General features: G+C 45.7%; 1 protein-coding gene across 2 annotated transcripts in view; it reads left to right on the forward strand.

Moving 5' to 3' along the window:
- Positions 1 to 27,764, forward strand: part of mgat5 (alpha-1,6-mannosylglycoprotein 6-beta-N-acetylglucosaminyltransferase) — a 92,984-nt gene that overhangs the window by 28,052 nt on the left and 37,168 nt on the right. Inside the window, exons 4-10 of one of the 2 annotated variants that reach the window (XM_071908443.2) lie at positions 13,891 to 13,967; positions 16,216 to 16,305; positions 19,371 to 19,442; positions 21,420 to 21,452; positions 22,262 to 22,423; positions 24,064 to 24,233; positions 26,425 to 26,559. In XM_071908443.2, the coding sequence (XP_071764544.1) occupies positions 13,891 to 13,967; positions 16,216 to 16,305; positions 19,371 to 19,442; positions 21,420 to 21,452; positions 22,262 to 22,423; positions 24,064 to 24,233; positions 26,425 to 26,559 (739 nt within the window). The remainder of the gene's footprint in view (positions 1 to 13,890; positions 13,968 to 16,215; positions 16,306 to 19,370; positions 19,443 to 21,419; positions 21,453 to 22,261; positions 22,424 to 24,063; positions 24,234 to 26,424; positions 26,560 to 27,764) is intronic. The other variant, XM_071908444.2, reaches the window with a different exon arrangement.

Here is a 27,764-nt window from a genome sequence, read left to right on the forward strand (position 1 = left end):
CCTGGGTCAAACAGTGTTTGCAATTTATTCCTACCATTTATTCTGACCTGCTTGGAGTACCAGTTGGGCTGAGGTTTGCCATGTAGGACAATGCAAAGGACAATACAAAGGAGTGTAAGACACCACAGGAAAGTATGAACGTCAATTTACTCTAATTTTACCAGATATGATCCAAATTGTTCTGATGTAGTAAAACCCATTCATCTTGTACTCCAAGAGCCTTAAAATATATGCTAAAAGTTCCAGGTCAAAAGAGACCGTTCAGCTCAGCAACTGCCCCCAAAAACAAATGTCAGTCAATACAATTGAATACCAACTGAATTAGATGTTGAATTTAATATGACAGAAGCTGGAAAACCCTACCTTTTGGCATAATCAATAGTAAATCACAGTACACTATATGACATACATAATAATGTATGTAATAACGTTACAATAAGTCTTCTGCATGCTTGACAGATGATATAACATACAGTATTTTGTATCTCGCTCTGTTTTATTATAAATTCCACATGGTGTTGTTTAGTGCCTGTGTTTGATTTCCTTGCGTGCCTGCTCTCTGAAATCCCTCAATGCACATTTGCGGTCGGGGCTGTTTGGAAACAAAACATTAATGAATTCTCCACAAATGTTAAGGGACACTTCCCACGGCTCTGTTGGTTTGCTTACCGTGGAAGCTTTTTCTCTCATTGCAACCATAAAAATCGCATACTTTTCCAAGGCTTCATTTCATATATAACGCAGGTTCTGTTAAATGTTAGTTGGTAAGGTGAGAAATAAATGAACGCCGTATTATAAGCCTGTGTAATCAATATTCATGCGATGATGTTTGATATGATAATTTGGTTAGCAAACAGGATCTGAAACTCTACCCGTCACTTTTAGTCCAAAGTGCCATGTATGAATTTGATCTTGAAGCACTTGCCTGCGGCTGCTCAGACTCTGCTCCGTCGATGGCACTTCTCAGGTCTAGGAAGAGTGAGACAGCACTTTCTGGTGGCTGCAAATAGCTCAAGTCCTCTCAAGGACTTTCCAGCAGCGAGGTGTCCTTTCGCTATAAGTAGATTGAATTCTGGACTTTTGCTCTCATGGAAACTCACCAATGCCTATTGCTTTGATGTTCTAATATTTGGCGAACCTGCTGCAGCCCGGAATAGGCCTATATCACAATGTCATACATGTAAGAGAGGGTTTGTGATGGGCTTTACTAGGGCTTCACAACATTGTGTGTACATTGCATAGTGATCCTTACTGTATGTCCTGAGAAATGTAACACAAAGAAATAATGTACTCAGCTGGGAAATCCAGTGGAGCGGGTCGCATGCACTTTGTTTCCTTAAGGACTAGCTGCAGTAGCTGCTGCTATCAGCCAACAATACTGATGTCCAACTCTGAAACACACAGCAGAAACTCCCACAACACAGCCAATGCACTCCATACTGACTCTTTATGATCATAGTAGCAACAGAGTAGAATACCAGCTTTTGTTCCTCTACTTTCTCCATTTTCATCTGGTCGTTGTTGTAGTAAACTGTCAGCTGCCTAGGTACCGTGAAACCCTGCCTCCTCTTTCTCTTGTGATTGGTTGGCTCACAAACAATGCAGTCCACATCATGTGGTCTCCTCTAAAAAAGTAGATTTTTCTGAACTTCTCCACTCTACCTAAAAAGAAGCAAGGCGCAGTGCTTTTTCCAAAGTGTGCACTTTCTAATCGGCCACTCGCCATTATTTTTGCTATAAAAAAAGGAACTGGCAGTTTGAAAAATGTGTAATAGTATGAACACAGCTTTGTACATTCCCACATGCGTCATGCAACAATGCCAATGCTATCTATGCAGAGGAATAGCTTAGGCATGAGGCCTCATGTGTTGCATTTAGCCGGGGGCGAGAGGCACAGAAGCCCCTTACAGGATCAAAACAAGTCAATCTGGCCTTGGTTGCTGCTTAGCGGGAGGCAGATGGGATTCGGTCCAACAGCAGTCTGTGACGCCTTGTCCGGCCATGTCTCGCTGATGTGGCTAATCAACCAACCCAGCGGTGTTTTCATCTGTGAGTTGGCCCTGAATGGAAATGTAATCTCTTTCTACACACACACACACACACACACCCTCACGCACACACACGAACACACACATAATCACCCTGGTGTAGAGAGAGTTGTAAAAGAATGAAAGGTCAAGTTGTGGTCTGTAGAGATCTGACTGGCCCTCTCCTCTCTCTCTCTCTTTCTCTCCCTCGCTCCCTCTCCCATCTATCTCTCCACCCTTTGCCACTGTTAAAAGTTATCGATGCCGCTGCTGCCGCCTCGGCCGCACCGCCGGCGCTGCCTGGCTGATTTGTAGCGTCCTCTCTTCGAGAACACTGTCCGCTTCTCCAGTGAGCGGAGGCCTGTTTACAGCTCAGAGCATCTTCACGGCTTTCTCTCTTTGTGCCATTGATCTGGCTGCGTCTATCTGTGCTGTTTTCAGTGAAAGGTGAAATCCAAGGCCTCAATGTCGATGAAGGAACGGGACAAGGACAGGGACTCCGCTGGGGATCACAGGAAGCTCTGCTTACCACGTGATTTCATTGATTGACCCCTGATGACTCTAGGATTCATTTACATTTTATATTTAGCTGCCGTTCTTACCGCACAGAAAGTTAAAAAGCCTCTATTCTTCTGGCCAAAGCACAATCCTACAAAAAGCTTGAAAAATCACATTGAAGAACACAGTTGACATTTTCACCATGCTGTAATCATTTTAATATTGAAATGTCTTGTCAGCCTCTCTTGGATTTAAAGCAGCGTCTGTGGCCTCAATTATATTCTGGAGGGTCTGTTTACTTCTTTACTGTCCAGATCAATATTAATCAAGTAAATACACATATGTGTGCGCACACACACACACGCATACACACTCAATACTAATCAGGTGCTGAGAGACACTTGCATGAATCCCGTTACTCACCGCCTTCAAAGCCCTGCAGTTGACTGTAAATACAGCAGCATGATGGGAAAACACAGAATCAGTCATTTGTTTTGTAGGCGTGGTGGTTTGGGTGAAATTCTACTTGCAACCTTCGTTCCAGTTTTGGCTATGTGCAGGTTTACCAAAACGATTCTTATTTCAATAATTTGTTAATTAGATTTATGGAAATTTCAGTATGGAAACAGACAAAGTTCTTCTAGGGAAATCATTTCATTTTTCATTTTCAGTGTTGTTCTGTTACTTTCTGTTCTATCCGCATGTTTTGTTTTGTTTTTCTGCAGATAAATGTTCAGGTCTAGCTTGCTGCCTGTGCCTGCCTGCAATAGTTAGCCTAGAGATACAACTCTAGATACTGAGGAATGGATAGGCAAAACTGTGTTTGCTGGAGCACATGTATGATACTACTATGGCTACTAAGTACTTTGGCGCCAGAATGGTCGCAAGTCATTGAAAGCCACTGTGATGGATGACAGCATTGTCACACAGTGAGACAAAATCTACAGCGATACAAAAGCCCAGTATCCTGTAATGACAACCAGTCAAATGTGAGCCTGTAACCGGAGCGAGCAGGCCTAAATCTCCCTGCCTTTGATGTGGAGATCCGGAGAGGAAGTGTTTCTTGGCTCTGGAGCCCCCAGATCTCCCTAAATAAAGTCCTTGTGCTTACCTGCCAGCATGAGAGCATGACGGGGAACGGCGGAGAAGACTGAGCCTCTCCAGGCCTTTTCCTCCGCAGTTATCTTCTGGCCAGCTGGTTCGGCTCCTCCGCTGTGGCTGCGTGGGTGCGTGTGTGCATGTTTTCATTTGCATGTGGAATCTAGTTCAGGAAAGCTTGCATGCCGTATGCACAAGTGCGTACGCGTGCCTGTGTTTTGTGTGTGCTTGTGCATGTTCTGCTAATGCAGGTCCCTGGAGATCCCTCCCATATAGAGCAGATCTCCTTATAGCACAGTTGTTAACAAACAGCGAGGAGCTGCGGACCGTTTTGCTTTCATTAAGTCCGCTGCCTGCACTGCAGAGGGGCTGGGAGTACTTGCTGAGGTGTTGTCGACCGAGCCTGTGGAAACTCTGCACTGCTAGCTTGAAGCATGTGATGCGCTCCATCCGCCACATGTTCATGCTGAGGTAGAAAGCCCACCAACACACCAGAATTGGCTCAATTCCATCTCTTCTGGAAGTGGAATTTCTTCATTCAAAAAACCCTCTACCCCCAAACATTTTTGCCATATCCAACCTATTTTAAACCCACATTTTCCCAGCCATGGGGATTCCAACCAGCGGCCGGTCACAAGCCCACTCTTCTAACCTCCAGGCTGCTGTCACCCCCATGGTTAGAGGAATAATAGTCCACAGAGCGATGAAAGTGTTCTGCTGCACACTGAAAGGCTTCAGACCCGTTTCATATTTAATTGGATTTAACTTATCTAAACAGCGGCAGTAAAATCCATTGAAGTGAGCAACGCGTTACGCCGCTAGACTTCATCAGGTTCGTTCTTCAACGCACATTTACAGATTTGAACATCACAGCATTTATAACAAGATCTTATCACTTAAGCAGTTTAAAGGTTCCATATTATTACGTTTTTTAGTTTTGCAAATAGTTTAGTTAAACGTTGTTTTATTAGAATTTAATTAGTTTAATTGAATGAATTTGAATGTCCTCACAGGCAGAACAGTCACTATACTGGACCCTGATTGGCCGACAACACCAGCTCCTCTAATTCAAATTAAGTAAATCTGCTGGATGGTGGCTTTCCAGTGGGTGTGTGTCATGCTGCACACTGGCCTGATTGGAAGGATTTCAGTAATTTTTTTTTGCAATGGGAGCCAGTCAAGGCCAAATCCAGTTGTGATGCATTTACTGTTAGTCTGAAAGCCTGGAGCTACAGCCTGGACTTTATTATTCAATGGCTCTAATATATAGAGGATCCAGCCTGTGAAAGTGTTATAATTACGTCACCCATAGACTTAAGTTAGCTACTATCCTTTACTATCCTCTTCATTTGTCCCTCAGCTTCTGAAATATAGCTCATCAGCATTATTACTGCAGCATTCCTCATTGCAACAAAGAGGCAGACCTTGCTGCAGCTTAGCAAGAATTAAATGAGGATTTAGCCTATTGGCAAATCAACTGCGAATCAGTTCGAATCAATGAAATCACAGGTGAGCTAAGCCCAACTCTGGAAAACACACATACATCCACACACCGGCAGCCTTGCCCCCCCCTCTCCTCTCCTCCACCCCTCTCTCTCCCTGCTCCGTTCCCCATGGGCAGGCTCGCTCCTCTGGGGGTTTTGGCTGATGAAGGCCGGGGTTGGATGGGACAGGATGGGAGGAACATCTGGAGCGAACACACCACTGGCTCGGCCACGTGCACCCCATATCTTCTCTCTCTCTCTCTCTCTCTCTCTCTCTCTCTCTCTCTCTCTCTCTCTCTCTCTCTCTCTCTCTCTCTCCCTCTCTCTCTCTCTCTCTCTCTTTCTTTCTCTTTCTCCTTCTCCGATCATGGCATTTCTGGAACATCATGGAATTTTGAGGTGTATTCTGGACAGGGAAAGTCAGGGAAAAACGACATTAACAAACCAGGAAGGGAGAAAATTTTAAGGTCATGGAAGCGTTCCGACTTAGTTACAGAAAGTCATGGAAAAGTTATGGAAATTTACATCAAGGGCCACGGTGACCTGCATCCTGTATTTGCATGGCTGTTGCACAGTATTGCCAAAACAGCGTATGAAATGTCAATGTTCAAAAACTCTCTGTCTCTCTCTGTGACTTTCCTCTCTCTCTCACTCTACATCTTTCCTCCTCTCTTTCTTTCTCCATACCATACGCCAGCCTCTCTCTTTTGTCTTCTCTCTCTTTGCAAACTCCCCCACGCTCTCTCTGCTTGCTCTCTGTATACTGTATGGTTCTCTTTCTCTCTACATACAACCTCCTCCTCCTCTCTATCAGTCGATCTCTCTCTCTCCCTGTCTTTGTATGCTGCAGCCCGTCTCCCTCTCTTGTCCTCTTTCCTCCATTCTCTTCCTCCATCTCTCTCTCTCTCTCTCTCTCTCTGTCAGTATTGTTGTTGTGCCGGTTAAAGCCATAGCCCCAGTCCTGCAGGAGTGTAATCTGCACTGCGTTATTTCCAGACCTCCTCCTACCAAACATCAGCCTGTTTCGCAGACACATCTGGCCCCAAATTCCCTCCACACACACACACACACACACACACACACACACACACACACGCACACACACACACACACACACATTCACGGCCCGCCAACTCCTCTTACATTCATTACAGCTAATTCATCATCAAGCAAAAATGCCAAGGTCCAAGTTTGAGGACGGAGGATCAGATACCGACACACTTGAGCTGTGAAATTCAAAGAGGCACACACACACACACACACACACACACACTTGTCATGGCACACTTGAATGAAATGCAAAGACGCTCCTGCACACACTAACGCCTAAGGGTGCATAGATTGTTGCTCACACATGCACACCCATTCACGTACATGCAAACCCTTGTTAAAGTGAGCTAAAACCTGATAGTGTGATAATTGTTTGGGTCTGTATCACGCAGCTCTTTGGCTCTCAAGCTGCTCACACACCAGAATATTTTCAGCTCCACTGTGAATCCTGCGAGTGAAACCAAAACAGCCTGCTAACTGCCTCTTCACATCGCATTTACACCCCTCACCGTTGTCAAGAAATGGATATTTTTGGCAGGTGCGAATGTTTCCTTAATTAAAAGCGATCGCGAGGAAACGGAGCCACGCCTCCGAAGCCGCTGTTTATTTTAGCCGCGCTGTTGATGATTCTCAGTTCTGTTTGCGTGGAAGACGGGGAAGAGACCGCAAAGTCCTTCGGGCGCACGACGCTTCGCACCCCCGAAAGCCCCCGAGCGTCCCGAGGCCTAAACTCGCAGCTTTCCTCCTTTTTTTTTTTTTTGTGCAAATCAACAGCGGAACATTAGTCATAGCTCGGCAACGACGAGAGCTAATCAAAGTTTTGTGTGTTTTTTTTCTCTCAGCGCTCCTCTCGGTGCCAAAACATGAGCCTTCTCTTTGAATCTTCCTCTTGGATATCGTCACCGAGAGCAGGGGGAGGTGGTGGTGGTGGTGGGGGGTGGGGGTGACCAGATCACCCGAGCTCAAAAGAGGGATTGATTACAGCCAGACATTGTTGTTCGTTACACCAGAGAGAGAGAGAGAGAGAGAGTGAGACTGAGAGAGAGAGAGGGAGATGGGAGTGTGGGCTGGAGAGCGGGGTTACATGAGGAAATATGGATGTTTTTTTGTTTTTTTTTTGCCTTCAGGACCTCAGTGTGGAACACTTGTGCAGACCAGAGGCAGAGTGAGACATGTGTTTTGACCGGCTCCAAACACGTGGCCCTCTCCCTGGGAAGCCCCTCTGGTCCGTATTACCCAGCTCCCCCCCCACCACCACCTCCCCACCTCCCGTCAGCTGCCATACATGTTATTTAGGAGAAGTGCCATCAGGCGGCAGGTTGGCCTCTAGAGCTGCGGTTCTCAATAGTGGGATCCGGGGACTTTCAGGGGATGTTGAGCGGGTTCCAGGGGGTCGCCAGCGAAATTAGGAATAGCTTGATTTCACTGTTATTTCACTCCCTAGATGAAGGCACAGTGAGAGGATGTATAAAGATGACTGTTTTAATCAATTACATCTACAGTCATTTGACTTTCATTTGATGTCATTGCGTCTATGATAAGATACAATGTCACCAATTTCCTCCTCTGTCTTTCTTCCGCTATTCTGCGCTCGTCCCCCCTCCTCCCCTCTTTAGATAAAGCGGTAGCATTCTGAAAAGGGGAAGAAAAAAAACCCCAACAAAAACAAAACACTCCTCCCCAGTCAGCCCTGATCTCCCCACCTCCTCTCCACCAGCTCAGCTGTTAATATTCTGTGGCTGAGAGGACACCGTCCATTAGCCAGCCCGCCTCCTGTCTAATTGATGAGCTGCTCTGAGATGTACACACACACACATGCGCGCGCGCGCACACACACACGCCGATGCCTCTGGCTCTCCTGCAAAGTGCATCCAAAATCAGCGTTGGCCCTGTGGTTTCTAAGTAACAGAGTCAGAGAGTGAGAAGAAATAGCAACAGCGAAAACTTGTACTGAAAACTTGTCTTTTGCGATTTTTTCGATATTTTTGAGGTTTGTTTGTTTTTTTAATCAAATCAAATCATGTCTATCATGTCTGTCTCGTGTCAGTCTAATAAAATGAAGTAAAAGTTGTATTGTTGTGAAAATTTTACTTTAACCATACTGCCCTACAAAGGCAAACGGCACAACTAGTTTTTGTGTTTTTCAAAGGTCAATTGTCTCAGTTTCAGATTTCATTTTAACCAAAATTAGACCCATAAGTGCTCCTAAACTGTATATATTATCCATTTCTGTACCAAGAATACTTATGTCAGGACAGGACAGAGAGAATGAAGATGAAGATAAGGAAGTATTTCTCAGGTTCACTCTGTTCTCTTCTCTTGCTCTTACACAGTTACTGCCCTTTGGCTTTGTAGGGCAGTATAAACCTTCCCAGCTGCAAATTTTCACACAACTCCCATAATCCTCTTCTTGTACGCAAATAAATGATGTCACACAGGTTCTTTATCTCTTAGTTTGCATGTACCGCTGCCATACAGTTGATGGATGGTGATATAACAAAATCTATTTACGATCGTAACACATGCTCTGGTATTATAATAATATAATAAATAACATTATTGTAGCCTCATGTCACTGTATTCTCCATAGAACAGATGAAGGCAGCTGATCAGCCAGGGAGCCAGAGAGCTGCAGAATCTGCACTTGGTCAGTCTGTTTCATGGAAAGAACAGGTGTTGCTGTATAGGGTCCCGATTTCTACTTAGCGAGCAGATGGGGGAGGAAAGATGACAGCTACAGGGAAATACAGGGAGGGAGAGAGAGAGTGGGGGAAATGAAAGACTTGTTGATGGAGATCTCTATTTGCTTTGCATTCAGACTGAATCGGTGTCAGCGAAGCTGCGCGCCTTGGCAGATTTCTTTTTTTTTCGATTTGAGGGATGTTTTTATGCGAGAATGAGATGAAGAGAGAGAGAGAGAGTGAGGGAGAAAGAGAGAGAGAGAGAAAAGTGCAAAACAAGGCACAAGAGAGGAGGAAAGGAGAGTATAACATGAACCAGATGTACTCAATCCAATTTTGGAGTCGTCTAATGTCTGATTACCTCATAGCCTTGGACGAAAGGCGCAGAGACGCGGAGAGGGAGAGGGAAAAATAAGCCAGTGTGTAATATCACTTATTGTTCGCCGATGCTATTTAAGGGCTATCAGATAGCCAACAGTGTGTGCTAGGAACTGGCTAATGGTGATCTCAGTACTGTGAGAGGCACTTGGACTTGGAAGTCTTACGCAAGCCTGAATGATCTCATCTGTTCTCTGCCTGTTTCTCTGTTTCCCTCTTGTCTCCGCTCCTTTGCAGAGTCGCTGTCATATAGACTTTGTTTTTATGTGCTGATATTGTGTTCACCCTCCATTCTTATCTTTTTGCCTCGTGGCGTTTCGACTCCTTTTAATTTACGTTTGCTTTTGTGTGCTCGCCAAAGCGCTCTGTAATCTTTGTTTTTTAAAAAGTGCTACACAAATAAAGTTTCTCATTATTACATCTGGGTATTCTGTATGCGTTTTCCCCTGTCTCCGCCTCGGTGTCTTTGTCCCCCGCTGTTTGCCAGACAGAGGTGTGGTTCGGCGCTCGGCTTATCGCCTCACATCCCCGCTATAGCACATCAGTCACGCTTGACGTCACCCTTTTCTCTCCCATATGTGGGATGGCAAATATGCTGCGGCTTGTGTGTGTGTGTGTGTGTGTGTGTGTGTGTGTGCCAGTCATGGCTGCACCAGCGCTCCTCGACGCTGTACCACGGTGTGTTTCTTAGCCTGCGTCCAGCTCGGCCGTAACACACAGCAGCCGGCGATTAGATGTGAAAATACATGAGCTTCACCTCGTCTAACCCAAATTGAAATGGATGCGAAGGGAAAAAGGCTGGTGCAGGTTTTGGCTGGATTGATATTGCTGTTGACGGTACGGTTTTGCCTGGCGGAGGTGAGCGACGAGAAGCCGGCTCCTTCTGAAATGGCACCACCTCTGCTGTGTTTGATTATGAGTGCAGCTATATTTAGCCGCTCCTTGGCAGCAGCTCCTACTGCTTGATTAAAGCTAGGAGAAGATTTGCCTGGTGGCTTTGGCACTCGCCGGGCCGACTGGCTGACTGACAGAACCAATGACGGGCCGGCCGGTCGGTCGGCCGGCTGACTTATTGGGTGGCCGGGTGTCTGAAGGAGGAGATAACGGCATCTCACTGGCTGGTGTGCGCCGTACAAGACAGCCACTTCACCAAATAACAAACCGCGAGTCAAGTCGGGTTTCGATGAACAGGATTGTCACAGTGTGCTGTACAGAAAACAAGGCACACACAGTGGAGAAAAACAAAGGATAATAAAAGGCAAGAGATAGAACAGGTACATCACAAACTCCGGGAGAGAGAGAGAGAGAGAGAGAGAACTAAGCAAGTCTGCAGGATAAGTAGAGTGAATGACAGGCTCCAGCTGAGAGTTGAGGTAAATTGTAGGCTGTGCACAAGTACATAAAGTGTTTGTTGTCTCTATATGAGTGTGTGTGTGTGTGTGTGCACGCTACATGCGACATGTATACAGCTCAGTGGGAGGTCCAGGCCCCACGCTGTCTTTGTCCTCCACAGTTATGGAAAAAAAAAGCTTTTAATCCTCCGCGGTTTGTTCCTCGACTCCCGCCGCCCTCGGAAACAATAAGAGGCCCTTTTGCTCTCGTGTTCGTCTTGTGACCGGCCGACTGTGGCGGGAATGGATCGCAAGGCCTCCTTCTTGACACATTCTGCGTTATTACTTTACATACTTTTCCATTACACCTCCGAAATTGGCGGTTGCGTCCTCCCTTGCCTTCAAAAATCAGGATAACTGACTTCCCTCCTGTGTGAATGATCTGGGAAACCAATCAGCGTCGATGTCCAATGTTCTTGTCATCCTTTTGCTTGCTAAAATCAAAGCAGTGGGAATACTTCCACCTGGAGAAAGTCCACTTTTCTGCCATTGGTTATCTCACAGGATGGGGATAATCATAGTTTCTGGATAAGTCAACTTTAATCTGATATTTAGAGAGGCTGATAACAAAAGTAATAGCTTATGTTTTATTCAGCTGAAATTGAAATGCACTACTTTACTGGGAAAAGTAAACACAATATACCCAGTAAAAGGCAAATGCACAATATATTCACTATACATATATCCTTCCATCTCCTTCCCTCCTGAACCAGTGGATGGAAACATGGGTGGAATCACTCAGGCGAGCTTTCCAACTAACTGGTGATGTTGTTAGTTTCAGTCACTCTGTCGCACATCGTCTCCTCTCTCTCTCTTTTATCTCCTACCCTTCTGCTCTCTGTCAGGGGGAGAGAGAGAGAGAGAGAGACTGTCAGTGAAATATTTTTTCCGCACTCTAATTTATGCTATCAGGTGAGAGAAAGAGAGGGAGAGAGAAAGAGATTATCAGGAAAGTATTAGCGTCTACTGGAGCAGCATTCGCTTGCAGTGTTAGTGCAAATTAACTGAATCAGTGGTGGACGTGATGTGGCAGCTGGTTCGGTTTAACCCCGCCCCCAAAACACCACACACGCACACACACACACACACACACACACACACACGCACTCTGTGCATTGGTCTGGTGTTTGCCTCTGAGCTTTTATCTATGCACTGCACAGCCTGCCATTATGCATTATTTATCTTCCGGCTGTAAAGGTCAGCGGCGATGACGTTAACGTCTGAATAGGGATATCAGAAGGTGATTATGTGGAAGGGACGCCTGCGTGCGGACCATGAATGTTAATCCTGTGGTGATATTGTTTTCCTGGAATACAGAAGGCAACGCTAAGAGATGTCAGAGACAGAGACACTCACTTGCACCAATCATTTTGGTTATTTAAATATTGGATGTTATCATTTGTTTGCAATGCTAGTGTAAACCAACACCTGAAAAATAGCATTGCTAGTGCAAACGCTACCGACTTATGCTTTCAGTATCCTAGCAACCAGGACACTGGCGCACGTACTTTTTCAATGTCCCACTTGACGATGAATCAGATGCGCTTTGTAAAAACCTGATCTACCTCTTTAAAGCAACCTGGAAAATGGCTCTCGCTGAATAACCGTTGAGAGGATCGTTCTATGCCGGTTCAATTAGTCCTTAGCGTAGGCAGGATGGTGACTTAGAGAACAGGGTGACCGCACTTCAAGCGCCCGCCCTGCGGAAGTGTTCTTGAGCAAGACACTCGATCCCTACCGGCTCTAGAGGACCTGCTCCATAGCGGAACCTGACCTCTGACAAGTGAAACAGAGAATTTCGAAAATCAATGCGGACCCAGCCCTCACCCGCTTTGTGGTTTCCGTCGTTATGGGGGCTCGGATTACAGAGCCAAAGGTGATCCCGTTGCCGGCAGTCATCCCCGACCGCGGAGTGACGGGCAATCTCCTGCCGTCAGTCCAAAGTTTTACTGCGAAGACCGCGGAACCGGCCCCGAAGCGCTGAGACGGCACATTCGCTCACCTCTAGCTCCTAGGCATCAGAGTCATTAAGATCGCTATCAGTTCACCTGCTCTACCCTCTCCTCTCCTCTCCTCTCCTCATAATCTCCGTGTCATTTCATAAGAGGAGTCACATCGGGACGCTCCCACTCTTAAATCGCAGCCACAGAGAAAGAAAAACTTGGAGTCAGGCCACCGGCTATGCTCTACCAGAGTGTTATGAAATGCTGTCTCATCTATCTGCCTGTCTGTCTGTCTATGTATCGATCAAGACGGGAAATTGACAGCGCCAACCAGCCAAATGGCCTTAAATCTTGGCTAGTGGCTGGTAAGTTTTTCTACAAGCTGCTTTGGCCGGTAGCCACTCTGCTCCTGTCTCTGTCTCTGTCTCTGTCTCTGTCTCCCTCTTCTCTCTCTCTCTCTCTCTCTCTCTCTCTCTCTCTCTCTCTCTCTCTCTCTCTCTCTCTCTCTCTCTCTCTCTCTCTCTCTCTGAGCCTCGGTGTCTCTCTTGGTGTCATTCATTCACCACCCGCCCATATCACACAGTAAAACTAATCTGTTAAAATGAAAGAGAAGTGCTGTCAGGAGGATTAGGCAGATCTACACCGGCCGGGCCATCCTGGTTCCCGTTCAGCCCCGGTCGCCATGGAAACTATCGAGGCCGTCCCCGACTCCAGAAATGGCGAGCTGACTAACGTTCGCAGCATTTTATCCGCTAATGCAATAGCCCTTTTACCTGAGTGAAGGGCCTCACTTCCTGACTGACCTGAATTTGCCTCTTGAGGAGCGGCGCCGTGACAACCGTGCAGCGATAAAACTAATTAGTGTCGATTAATCAGCTGTGAAAGGCTCGGTTAGCTAAAACTCTGACCACCAATTAGTCAACTAATCGACTATGGAAGTGTGGACAACATGGACGGGGCTGGAAGGAGCTTCACTGGCTGCAGCTCAGCCCAGCGCATGTCCATCTGCTGTGGATGATTCTCCCTCACATTCACACACACACACACACACACACACACACACACACACACACGCCTGTCCATCCCTATTCAAAATCCCATAGCACAGACCTCTGGAGTGGGCAGTGTGTGAACTGTTGACTTCTCCGGAGTCGAGTGATTGATTTTTATTTGCGATTTAAGAAACCGACTCCAAACACGAAAGGGTTCCACTGTCCCCAGTGTTAGGAGCATACATCAAGTTAAAAGTACAGGCAATGAAAGAACTCCACAGCTGACTTGCTTGACCTTATCGATCTGTCTCTCTCTCTCTCTTTCTCTCTGTCTCTCTCTTTCTCCAGACCTCCTAAACGGTGCCCAGGAGAAGTGCGAGCTGCCGCCATTGGACGGATTCCCTCACTGCGAGGGCAAGCTCAAGGTGAATCACACACACAAACAGCCTCTCCTCTCTCTCTCTCTCTCTCTCTCTCTCTCTCTCTCTCTCTCTCTCTCACTCTCTCTCTGTCTCGCACAGTTTTCTATCACTGTGAATCTCCCTCCAGAACAGGATGATGGAACATGAGATGTGATGCTGTAACTCCTCTCCCCCTCCATCCCTGCCTCAGATGCTCAGATGTCTCTTTTATGATAACAAAGACACAAGGAAAATCAAAATGTTCCAGAAATGACGCGTGGCATTTTGGCTTCTGTTGTCGCCCATGGGTGCGGCGCCGTTGTGGCGAACAACAGCAAATCGCTCAGTTGCTGGAACGCTTTCTTCACCACAGAGTAATTACCTACGACATTTTCATATACATAAATGCCCGTTTTGCTTCTCTCTTATCACTGATTGATATATATACTGTATATATTAATATAGTATATATGAGCAAGGCAGCAGCCGCTTAACAAGCAGTGAATCAAGCCAATGGCGCACCAGTTTCTACCATATTTCACAACTGCAGGTGTTTGGAATAAATTTGAGAAAATGACTCGCGGTAACAATTTCATTTAAATTCAATTTTAGGGAAAATGGGACTGCCCTAGCACGCACACACACACACAAGTCAACACACACAGTTGCAGCCATGCTGCCACTTTTCTGTGTGTGTGTGTGTGTGTGTGCTTGTGTGTTTCTCCCTGGAGCTGATAGGGCCATATCACACACACCATCTGCTCAGCCGGTCCCAATCCTCCGCTGATACTGTCAGCATGTCCGACTGGGCGCCAGGCGATGCCAAAGCACGCTCCCAGCACACGCACACACACACACACACACACACACACACTCACATATGTACAGATGAGCCTGTTTATCTCTTTGCAAAAAACATTTTAGAAAGGAATCACAATTAACGTAAAAATATGAAAACATTTGTTTTTAGGTGAGGTGAATTTCATTGACTGTGAGTAGATTATAAAGATGGCGGATGATGTTAAACGGGAAACCATCTCTAGGTAATATTTACTATCCATATAATCCTTTAGTAGAAGTTTTCCCCCTCAGTTTGATTTAAACGTCTCTGCTGAATTGTCGTCAGCTGTGGATATGTCCTCATTTATTTCCACAACCCTTCTGCTCCTTTCCAACCCGTCACCACGCTGCTGCTCTACGGCGCTTTCGGTATCAGCACTCAGTTTGCGCTTGGCAACATCTGACAAATCCATTTTCCCCGTTCACGCCGCTCTCAGGCTGTCACTTAAACCCAAATAGTACTTAATTCATTCAACATGCCTTCGCCCCTCCGAGCAACGCTGATCCAGATCCAAGTCTCCCCCCTCCCAAAAGCTTTGAACGGCGGAATTTAAATTTCCCCCATCCCGCCGCTCCTTTAGGTTAAGTCGGCGTGCGCGACGCGTCGGGGCCCGCGAGCTAAGCAGGATAGCTGTCGGTCCACGGCTTAGCCCGGCGGAGTCCTTCCCCCCCCTGGATGTACCCCGGCCCGTCACTCAGAACAATGTGCCTGCTGTGGATCATCCAGGGAAGAAAGAGCTCTCACGCCTGTACGCACATTTCTCTCATCATCAGTCGACCTCCCCTTTCCCCTCCGCTGCACCTTCCTCCTTTTTGCCGTATTTATTCAGAAATTTGGCTGAGCGTGCATGCTGCGTTTCAGCAACGCCCTGCTTCACATTCATACAATTCCACACATTCACACCTGGGAGCTGCCCAGTACGACCGCAGTCTTTTACCGTCCACTGCCAAGCCGTTCCACCAGATTTCTTGCGCAAGTAGTTGAGGAAGGGGATAGTGTTTCTCATTCGCTCGCCCCGCCCGGGTTTTCCCAGCAGTTCCAGAGATTCGAACTCGTGAGCTTCGAGTACTTTTCTCTAACCTTTAAGCCAAGGGTGGCTGGGTGGCTGACCTCTGACCTCTGACCTTGCTGTGGAGAGGAACCAGGAGGAAAAAAAGACAATTTCCTCACAGGGATCAATAAAGTATCATGTGATTAGTAGGTGAAAAAGAGTCTGGTGTAGAGGATGGAGAAGTACGGACTAGGTAGCGAGTGCTTTACACTTAGCAACTGTGAAATGATGATTTTTCTGATGTTAAGGATTGGGGTGTGTGTGTATGTGTGTGTGTGTGTGTGTGTGTGTGTGTGTGTGATCTAATCTGTCGGAATGAGTGTGTGTGAGGGACTCCTGAGTTAATCTTTCCCTCTCCTCCTCCTCTTCCTCTTCCTCAGTGGATGAAGGACATGTGGCGCTCAGACTCCTGCTACGGCAACTACGGCGTGGACGGATCCACCTGCTCCTTCTTCATCTACCTGAGCGAGGTGAGCCCTGTGTGTGTGTGTGTGTGTGTGTCTGTGTCTGTGTGTGTGTGTATTGCAAGTGTGTATTTTAGGCGCCCAGCTAACCCACCTAAAAGAATTTGATTAGTCTGGGTTTCAGTGGAGAGTTTTAGTGTCCCATGATGGTCTAAATGCTGTTTCAGAGGCTTTTCCACCCTGACAAGAATACAGTTCTGGGGAAAACACTGAATATTTGTAATTTTTTGGCATGCAGAAGGTCAAATTTAAAGATATTGAATATCAGCGCAAAATATTGGCTATCAATCTAAAATAACAACCCGTATCGGTGGAACCCTACAGGGAACATTCACATTTTCCATTTTCAATTCTAGTCATTTAGCTGATGCTCTTATCCAGAGCGACTTACAGTGAGTGCAACAGTAGAATAAGCTTCAATTCCTAGATCACCAACATTCTGGGAACATTCCTGTGACTCTAGCGTGATCGTGTTAGAGAGTGAAGTGCTAAAAATAAGAGGTAAGTAGGGAGATATAGGAGGAAGGGGTTATGATTCAGTGGGGAGGGAGAGAGAGGGAGGTCGGGGTGATGCGAGGTCCTCCTTGAAGAGATGAGTTTCCAGCCTACGAGAGCAGACGGGGAGTGACTCTACTGTCCTTGGCAAGCAGCAAACAGCAGCTGGACCAGCGTGGAAGACTCTCATCCATTATTGACAAGCACTAACATATGGAAGCTTGTGTTTCTTCAAGTGACACTTCGGCATTTTTTAATTTTATTTCTCTTCGCCGGAGCGGCGTCTGCAGGTCCGCAAGAAGTCTTAAAATGTCTTGAATCCAATAATACGAATATGATTACACAGGCTTTAAATTTTAAATTGAGCTTTAGAGGACTAATTATGTTGAAATCTGCCCAACACACAGACCTATATTTATCATTTTCATGTCAATTTATAGTGGTGAAATTCATCTTATATTTCATTCTAACTGGCATTAAGTAGGTCTTAAATTTAACTTGATGAAAGTTGCAGACACACCATGGGAAAAAGTGTCTACATTTGTTTTTGAGCTTCCCCAAAATGCCTTTCATTCCTCACTCAAACCAAAGTAACATTCAATCTGTTAAGTTGTGGCTTTAACACTTTGCCCCACCATCATCCCAATGCAATCAATGCACTCCAGAGACGCCGCTGCGGTTTTCATACCGGCGTTTCCATACAGTAAGCAGCACATTTACTCTCATTCTGAAAACAGCTCTGATAAGCAGCCGTCCCATAAGAGACGACAGTGACTTATCATTTCAAAGATCCTGCGCAGATCACGGCCGTGATTAGTATTCTGTGTGATGTGGATTCTGGAGTCTGCCTCTCTCTCCCACTGCAAAAAAAAATCCATCTCAAGTCATTTAATCTAGGGACTGAGTCAAGCTGAATCATGTGTTTTCTTGATACTAGTGGAGTATTTTGCCTTGTTTCCAGATATTCACTCCTGATTTTCGAAAACTCCTGAAGTGTGAAACTACACTGAAAAGTTATCTCACCCCAATGGCAGAATATTTCACTTGTTTTAAGTATGATTTTAAGACTGAATGAGGCTAAATGAATCGTTAAAATGGCCAGTTTTTGCAGTTGCATGTCTCTGTCTTTCTACTTTTGGAAAAGATCAGATAGCCTTCCATGAATATTGTATATGGGCTGAAAGCTTTGCAGTGGACTGAGAGCCCGGCCTGTTCTGACTGTATGGAAATAGAACTGAGATGGACAACAGCAAAATCCATTAGGGCAAAGAGGAGGAGAGAAAGCTCTTCTTTCTCTCTTTCTCTCTCTCTCTCTCTGTTTGATTCTCTCTGTCTGTGTCTCTGTTTCTCACACTGTCCATTAAATCCAAGTCAATTTGGTGTTTTATTAGCATTAAACAGGGATACTTTACACTGCCAAAGCAGAAGGAGACAAAATTAATTACACTCACTACCATAGAACAGCAGGAATTCAAAACAGAGATGCATCAAGTCTGTTTATGTCTCTCTCTCTCTCTCTCTAATATAACAATCCTCAGCCTCCACTCAAGAGTCATGTGATCTCATGGTCGCCATGGCGATATGCATGTATTTCCATTTAGAAGCAGCTGCCGTGGCGCATCTGATAAGAACGCATGCAAACTCACACCGGAGCACAAACAAACACACACCCGGTGCCATGTATAATTCATACTTGTCGACCATCGCATTAACCTTGCATGGGGGCAAACCGGAGAGGGCAACTTATCATGATGGATGTCTGCTGTTAAAGGTCAGGGCTCAACTAGCCCGGTGTGTGTGTGTGTGTCAAGTGTGTGTCAAGTGTGTGTGTGTGTCAAGTGTGTGTGTGTGTGTTGGTGTGAGAGAGAAAGTTAAGCATGCCTCCCTCGTCCGGGCAGCTTCCTCAGAGCCGCCTTTAGCCAGTCACTGCTAAGATAGACAGCGAGACACACACACACACACACACACACGCACAATGTCCATAACACTGGGAGACTGAGAGAGAAATGGAGGGTGAGAAAGAGAGGAAGACTTTATTTACATTAGACATCAGATGTAGTGGGATGTGCCAAGCTCACACACAGTCTGACACACACACTCATACACACACACACACACACACACACCCACACACACACAGCCGAGCTCCACAGTGACAACAAAGCCAGAATCTGTCAGTTCGACATCTGTTTGTGACACTGAACCAATTACCCACCTAATGACAGCTCTTCTGTGTATGTGTTTGTGTGTGTGTGTGTGTGTGTGTGTGTGTGTGTGTGTGTGTGTGTGTGTGTGTGTGTCCCACCTTCTGTTTAGCCATGCAGGCAGTCATAACGGCCCCCTATCACATTTGCCTCTGGAGGTTTGTGGCACTAACAAGCCTTGACTTTGAACCACAGCTTTAAAAAAAAAACATTTGCCTGGAGCTTTGTGTGTGTGTGTGTGTGTGTGTGTGTGTGTGTGTGTCTACGTATGTCTCTCATCTTCTCATGTGTTTGAATGTGATTTAGAGTTGGCTGAAAACTAAAAGCGGTCGTTCCAGCTCACTAAATGGGTGTGTTTGGTTTGTCGGACAGGTGGAGAACTGGTGTCCCCGGCTGCCCTGGAGAACAAAGACCCTGAGTGAAGAAATAGACAGGAGAGGACAGGTAAGAAACCCAGCAAACAACAACAACAAAAACAACAACAACTCCCCATTTACTGTAAACCAAAAACACAACACCTGGACACTTCAACCGCTTCAGCTGCTGTCGGAGTCGAGCCTTTCAACAGAAACGGCACTATGTTTTGACCTGTAGTTGCTAGATGTGTAGGATTGTGCCAGTGTAGGATGTCATCAGATGTCGACGATGGGCTGTGTCAGTGCCGATGGGACTTTTTTCACGTTGGGTTTTTTTTCATCAATAACATATTTTTCAAAACAAGATTTCGCTCTCGCAATGTGGCCATTAGCCAAAACAGCGAAAATTGCTGAGTCAGAGGCAATGAGAACAATACTCAGCCGAGTCAGCGGAGGGAAGGAGACGAGCCTTAGGTGGCACACACACACAGACAGACACAGCTCTACAGCTCACACACACACACACACACACACACACACACACAGCCCCACAGCTCACACACACCGTTCCCCAGAGGCAGCGAGCGAAGCCCTTTCTCCTCACTTTTAACTTGTTTTAAGTCAGTAAAAAGCGTGGCGAGGCTAGTTTAGCCTGTTTTTTTGAGTGCGCTTTATAGAAAAATGAATGAACAGACGAACCCCGATCCCCCCTCACACACACACACACACTCAAAACGGAGTGTGAACACGCCTTCAGACAGCATAAAATAGTCGCTCCGCTCTCATAGACCAAAGCCGGAGTGACAGAACCTTGGGACAAATCTGGAATAATGATCTTTTATCCCTGCCAGCGGCCGCTCACTCAAATCCCACTTAGAGCGCTTCTCTAGGCCCACAGGCTCGCACGCAAGTCCACAGTGTCAGCGCTTCAAAACACACACACACACACACACACACACACCCCTCCTTTCCCTCTGCTGCGGGTGAATCAATATTAAGCACTCTTCATCCCCTCCCTCTCTGAACGCATCAGCCCGATCCGGCGGCGGCGAGATGCCATTCGACAAGGGCTTTTGGAGATTTTAATTCGGGGCCCGGATTGTAATAGGTCGGGTCCGCGGGAGTGATTCCCTGTCGCGATGAGGGATGCTAATGCCCCGCCGCAGCCTTGTCTCAGCCACCTTAGCGCCGTGGTTTCTCCTTCGCTCTCTCCGTCTTTCTGCCCCGGCTCCATCTGGTTTCTTCCTCTCCTCTCAGGGAATCCGCGGGTCCTTAAACCGTCTGAAAGTCTTAAATGATCTCAATTTAAGGGCTTATCGGTATTAAAATGTCTTAAACACAGTAATTAGAGGTCTTCATTTTATCACCTTGTAATGTGGGGTTTATTTTGAGTGAAAGTTCATTTTGATGCAGCCACAAAATTAGACTGTGATGTTGACAGATTCTTTACACTGGGTGATATTTAAATGAGGCGGAGTCGGAAGGCAAATGCCATGTGCCATTGTGTTGTTTCACCAAAAGATATGAATGGAACCGGCAGCAGTGTCAGTTTCGTTTCCTTTTGTTGTGTTACATTACTTGCACTTACACACATACATTTCCACCCTTAGATTAACGGATTAACATGTTTTTCACATCTGCTCATTTGTAGTTTTAGGACCATCATCAGCTATGCTCAATTGGAAATAGTCCTAATCCAATTCCAGGTAGCAATAAAAAGGTAATAAAAAGTCTTAAATTTGGCTTTCTGATACCTCTACTCTTCTCTTCTCTTCTCTTCTCTCCTCTCCTCTCCTCTCCTCTCCTCTCCTCTCCAACTACATAAAGCCTTCTTATAAATCAGCTATTAAAGGGCTGAGTGATGTGTTCGCTCCTCTCTGGCTATACAACAAGAGCGCCGCGCTCGCTCCCAGCTCGTAACACAGAGCGCTTGGCACTCAGAAAGCTTCAGTGTTTGTTGTTCCTTTGGCCATAAATACAATGCCTTCCTGAATTCACTGAAAGAGCTTTACAGTTTTCACTCTGAAGATTTATACTAAGGTTTTCCATGACATCTTCTTCTCAGGCGAGACGTCAGACGCAAGTTGTAGATGGAAAGGTAAATTATGTGCCCTTTATATAATGTATATAATGTGATGTCAATTTCCTCTGCAAGCATTACTTACCCAAATAAAATCACTTGAATGTACAGGAATGTCTCAGACAAATTGGTGCAGAGACACATTGAGTTTCACAGAACATTCTGACACATATTCACATTCAACATTCATCCATCCACTCCTCCATCTGTCCATCTGCAAACCCTTCCCAGCCTCTCTACCTCTATCTGCTCAATCCATCCGCCCACCTAAGATGCTAAGATTTCTTCGATTCAGGCAGTTTGGATGGAAAAGTTTTTCCTCCAACATGCAACTTGATTTGTGGAGCGGGGACTCTTCACAGCACCGGCATATCTCTTGTAGGAGCTCCAAGAAAACAGCCCTTCGGCGATTTGGAAATTGCAGTCGTCAATATTGCAATTTTAGATTAGCTTAGATGAAACTTTAATGATCCCCGTAGGGAAATTGGGTCACAGCAGCAGCCAAGAATATAGATACAAATAGGAACAAATGCTAAGTATTGGTGATAATGCAACAAGCAATTACAACAAGAAGAACATATTGAAAATAACATAATAAATAATGATACAGCATCTTCGTGGGCAGATTTACAGGTTAGAGGCGATGAAAGTGTGCATCACTAGCTGGTCACATTATCAGGTGTACAGATGGAAGAACATACATGTGCAGAACTATGTGCAGACGGGCTAATGTGCATTGTAAGCTGTTCACATTATCACAAAATTACAGATGGAGGCATCATATACAGATATATCTTATCAATGAATTTCTCTCTGTGTGTGTCCAGACGGAGATCCGGACCAGTTTCGAGGAGCTGTACCGGGTGATGTCGAGGCGGGAGGAGTTCCGCTGGATGATGCTGCGGATCAAGCGCATGGCCGAGCCGTGGGTCAGCGCCATCCGCTCGCTGGCCGGCAAGCAGAACCTGGCCAAGCGTCGGAGGAAGAAGGTGAGGGGCGCTCAGCCGTAACATAACCTGTCAATCAAACAGTGTGTCCAGTACTGTGACGTCTTTTTCCTTGGATCTTCTGTTGATGCAGTTTGAGTTTCTCTTTTCTTTGTCTGTTCAGTCATGGTGGCTATCACTGCTCATGCTAACTACCCAGTTCTTCTAAATGTGAAAGATTTCATGAACTGGTTATAGGTTGGATCACTGTTGTGTTATATCAGTAGGCAGTAGAGTAGTAAAACAGAAATGTATTTATTTGAAAATGCTGCGGATCAGTTCTCACACACACAAGCAGGGATGCACATTAAGTAGATAAGTGCACACAGATATAAATTTCATTCAATTTGGAAGACAGCTACTCTGACAAAATGATTGCTGGCATGGAAGTAAAACTCACTATTGAATCTTAATGAAGTTATTAGCTATCAGGAGCTCTCAGCTAACCAAATCAGAATATTTAAGAGGATTACTTCAATATATTTCAATCTTCCAATCACGGGAGGTTATTTAACTTGTTTTAACTCAATTTAAATCTTTGAACTTTCTGGAAACAGGCGGCAGTGTCTTGCCACACATACACACCATACACAACCAGGCTTAAGATAGGATATAGCCCATTCACACACACACGCGTCACACACACCTCTCCTCTCTTAGGTACACTCACTCACACACACACACACACACACACACACCCACGCACACTCATTCACATGGAATGGCGTGAGAAAAGAGAGACAAGGATATTCCATTGTGTCCCGAGCTGGTGGCGGCTCCCGGCGCTGAATAATGCACTCCTCACTTCCCACCGGGCTTGTGAATAATTCACGGCGCATTCCCATGACACCTTGGTGCTGATGCAAAGCAGCATCCCCCCCTGAGTAAGGCATAGAAGAGAAGAGAAGAGAAGAGAAGAGAAGAGAAGAGAAGAAGCCCCCTCATCTGTCTGTCTATCTGACCCTTCTATCTTATATATCATATAACATAAACGGAAAGCTTTTCTTTCCTCTAGCAGTACAGAATAGACTAAATCTAGCTCTCTATTCCAGCCGCTAATCTCTCCCGGATATTAATCTGCACATTAATCCATGAACAATGTGTCCCGGCGACTGGCTGGCCGTCAACAATGAAAAACGTGTCGGTCACTTCAAACAGAGACCCGTATTACTACCTTCTCCCGCTGTGGAACACTGTGTTCCCTCAATAACAGCAAAACCATCCTGTGTGTGTGTGTGTGTGTGTGTGTGTGTGTGTGTGTGTGTGCTGTTGATAATGTTAGTTTAGTTACATGCGTTTTTCTCAGCATGTGGGTTGTGCACCTGACAGCGTAAAGAGCATGAGAAGTGAAACTGCCGCCGCAGGATACACTTCGCGCAAGGATACACTTCGCGCAAGGATAAACACTTTGTACTCTCCAATTTTTTCTAATAGGGGAAACAATGGTGTAATGTAGAGTCAGAAACTACAGTGCCCTTTTCAATCATTATTCCACCCTCTTTAACGCTTTTTTTCTTTACATCTATCTAGGAAACGTTTGCGGATCTCACTGTTTTTCAGCACCATGCATTAAGATGGATTTCTTTGTCTTCTTTGTCGTCACTCATGTCCTCCCCTCCTTCCTTCCCTCCCTCCTCCGTCAGATCCTGGTGCACTTGGGCCTGCTGACCAAGGAGTCGGGCTTCAAGATTGCGGAAAACGCCTTCAGCGGCGGCCCGCTGGGCGAGCTGGTCCAGTGGAGCGACCTCATCACCACACTCTACCTGCTGGGCCATGACGTTCGCATCTCAGCCTCCCTCGCCGAGCTCAAAGAGTCAGTACTGCACACGTTTAGTATCATAATGCGCCCTAACTATGCAACAGAAAGACTGATCGATTTCTAGTGGAGACGCATTTTTAGCAACCGAAACAGACAGGTAGAAGTTCCCTCTCCCCGATTCACCTGTCAAACAGCTTAAACTCTTTCTGACTGGGGATAATCATACATCACTTCAAAAGATGCAGCCTATCAGTAGAGCTAATACATTTGAACAGTGTGATAAGGTCAGTGGAGAAGGGCTTTAAAGGGAGTGTTCACCCTACTCAAAGTTGACGTAGTTCACAATCTGGTTTGATTCTTGACCCCCCCATGACCCCCCATAACCTCAGAAATTGCAAATGTTAGAAAAAAGGTAGACAGTGTGGAAGAAAACTCAGGATGAGAGTGGCAGTTTGACAGGTTTATTCAATCTGCAGGTTGGGAGCCAAGGAACTCAAAATCTAGATGATTACACAGAGTTTTATAGTGTTAATATTCATGATTATGTTAATACAGATACAGAGATACAGACTTACTTTAGAGTTTAATCTTATAATGGTGAAGCTGATTCCGTATTCTTGAGTTTTAGGCACTTAAGATGTAAATATGGGTCAAAGGTTACATATTAAGTGGGCATATAGGAATGTTGCTTAGTATAGGTACTTTTCTATTTCTTCCTCAACAATAGTGAGCAAATGTATTGAAACAGCGACTGCTTTTTGTAGCATCACCGCTCTGTACAACCCAAACACAAGCCTAAGCCCATATAATTTACAATATAATACAATATATGTGACTACACTCAGAATTAAAAATGTTTGTGGGTGCTAGATTGCAAACAAACGTATTATGACTCTTTTTGCAGCATCGGTGCTGTGCAATGCAACCCTAAGAGTGTATAAAATGACTGTTGAGCGTGTAACCCAATGCACTGTAACACCCTAATAGCCTGAGGTTGGTGCTGAACAGGGCCTGAACTGAAAGCCCCTTCTGTTTGCCACCAAAAAAACAAGTCTTTTATCTGCAATGTTTAGGTAAACCAACACACGCCCCCCAGCATTTGCTTATTTGACTGAGGGTAAACAAATTTATCTCCCTTGTCTTTTATCTAATATATTTATTGAGGTGTTTTACTAGTAGAAAAAGCCCATTGGCCAGCTGTAAACTTCTAATGCTGCTGCTTTGTCAGACTGCCAGGCAGACTGTGGCTCTGTCTTCTGTAATAAAGACGGTGTCATCAGCGGGAGCATCCTGTTTGACATGGAGACAGTATGTTGCACACTGCTGTGCTTTTGCAGTCTGGGCTTACAGACTAACAAAGTCATCTGGTTTTCCATTCCCCATGTGCAGTCCTTACCGGTCTAGTTCACTGTCCCTCCCTGTTAACCAGCCTGCCGCTGGTTAACAGGGAGGTTTGACGCAATAATTACTTTTTGTGTTGTCAAAGGTCACAGCTAGGGTTTAGTTTTAATATCAACAAACATTAAACCCACAAATGCTATTAAGGGTTATTCAGTCCACTTCTGTACCGATAATGTTTTCTGGGGGCAGGCGATAAATGTCATTTTTCTCCGTTTCTTTGGCTTTGTAGCTTGTTGTCCCTTTATGAAATCTAACCCAGGATCATGCATTCAAGTTTTGATGGGAATTGAATTATCCCCTGCATGGTTTAAACCAGTACCATCTTCACTCTGTACAACTGTATGTGCCAAGAACCTGAATTCACCAGATCTGTTGACAGAAAGTTTTTGCTTCCTTAAAAATGCAAAAGAGAGAGAATATTAGTGGGCTTCTTTTTTGAGTGGAATGTATTATTTATTATTCCAGAAGTCAATCATTTTCACCCACCACTGCAGTAAACAGAATGATCCTCCTAAACCCTCTCCAGTACCAACTCTCTTCCCAGAGGGGGAGATGGGGATTATTGTTACCAAGGTGATATTTCTCACCCGAAAATTGACAATCAGAGCCGTGTCCAAGCAGCATCCAACTGTAACAGGTTCTGTGTTATGCATGGCTTTGCCCATTGGCTTTTCAGGAGAGGATCAGACCATGCTCAATTAATTTTCCCAGTATAAATGCAGGAAAAATGACAGACCTTCGTAAGAATGCAACATTTTGACTTTTTTTTTTGACGCCTCTGGATGCCTCTGGACGCCTTTTGACGATTTAAATGTTGATTTTGATGCCAAACTTTTCTCCCCAGGATCATGCGCAGGGTTATGGGGAACAAGTCCAGCTGCCCCACTCAGGGCGACAAGGTGGTGGAGCTTATCTACATCGACATCGTGGGCCTCACCCAGTTCAAGAAGACGCTGGGACCGTCCTGGGTCCACTACCAGTGAGTGCATTTACAATTGACCTTTTATGCATTCAGCAATGGTAGAAAAAGCTTTGATTCCAAGATGACCAAGAGGAACAAGACCTGAATGTGTTAAATATTTGGGGTACAAAAAACTTTTACACATCTGAATTAATCTTATATCTTAATTGCTTGGCTCAAAAGCACTGTGATGGTCATTTATGAAGACAAGGAAGGCATTACTCTTTCAGTATCCCTGTTTATATCATCATATCAGCCGCTCTGGGGAGTTGAATTCCAACTATTTGAACAAGCCCACTTCTCTAACCTTGTGCCACACCGCTGCCAGCTGCGGTTTGGACCGCTCCTCTCACACGGGCAGATTGCGTCGGGGGTTGAGACCTTCTGTTGTCTGGCAGTTTGTCGACAGCCCTGGCAGCCCGCTGGACAATGAGTCTATTTTCTGCCCCGCGCATCAGCACCGTTTCCCAAAAGGCTGAAGTAGCCTCTGTTGTCGGCGACGTTTTGACCCGCCGAGTCTATCCTCCCTCTCTGATTGCTCCGCTGAGAGCTGCGGGACGAGGCCTTCCTGGTCCGCTCTGAAAAAAAAGCTCTCATCAGCTCCGGCTGACGGGAAGAGAAATAGAACAATAAGTCTGGGCCGCTAATGGCCCTCCCGGTTCCTCCCGCTTGTCACCAGGTTTTGTTTGCCTGCGAGTTAACGCTTGAAACTGCATCCGCTCCCTTTGTGCCCGGAGGAAATGGACTCAACTTTAGCCGTAATGTAAGGTCCAGATGCTGTTTTTTAACTGCATGATTTCTTCTGCAATTATTGACCACTTATGTCAGAGCACTTATGCCACCGCGCGCTTTCTAGGTGCTTTTTGAGACTGTCGTTTAGCGCTGTTACGGCCATCTCTGTACAGTTTATTCTCTCGTTAGATCTAACCTAGTCCTTCTCTCTCTCTCTCTGTCTCTCTCTCTCTGTCTCTCTCCCTCTTCATTCCTCCTTCCTCTCCCAAAGTGTCTTTTATTTTGCCTCCTCTTGTTAGAAGTGAATTACATTTTCTTGCTGTCGTGGCCAGAGAATCCCACAATCCCTTTTCGCGAAACCGCCCTAATCGTCTCTCGACTTCATTTGTCACACAGGAACGGCAGAAAGATGCCCCATGGACTGAAAACGGCTGATTTAATTCCAGCTATCTGCCTCCCAATTGTTTGCATATCAAACCCCAAATGCGCGC

Source organism: Centroberyx gerrardi, chromosome 21 (assembly GCF_048128805.1).
Source record: "Centroberyx gerrardi isolate f3 chromosome 21, fCenGer3.hap1.cur.20231027, whole genome shotgun sequence".
Lineage (NCBI taxonomy): Eukaryota > Metazoa > Chordata > Actinopteri > Beryciformes > Berycidae > Centroberyx > Centroberyx gerrardi.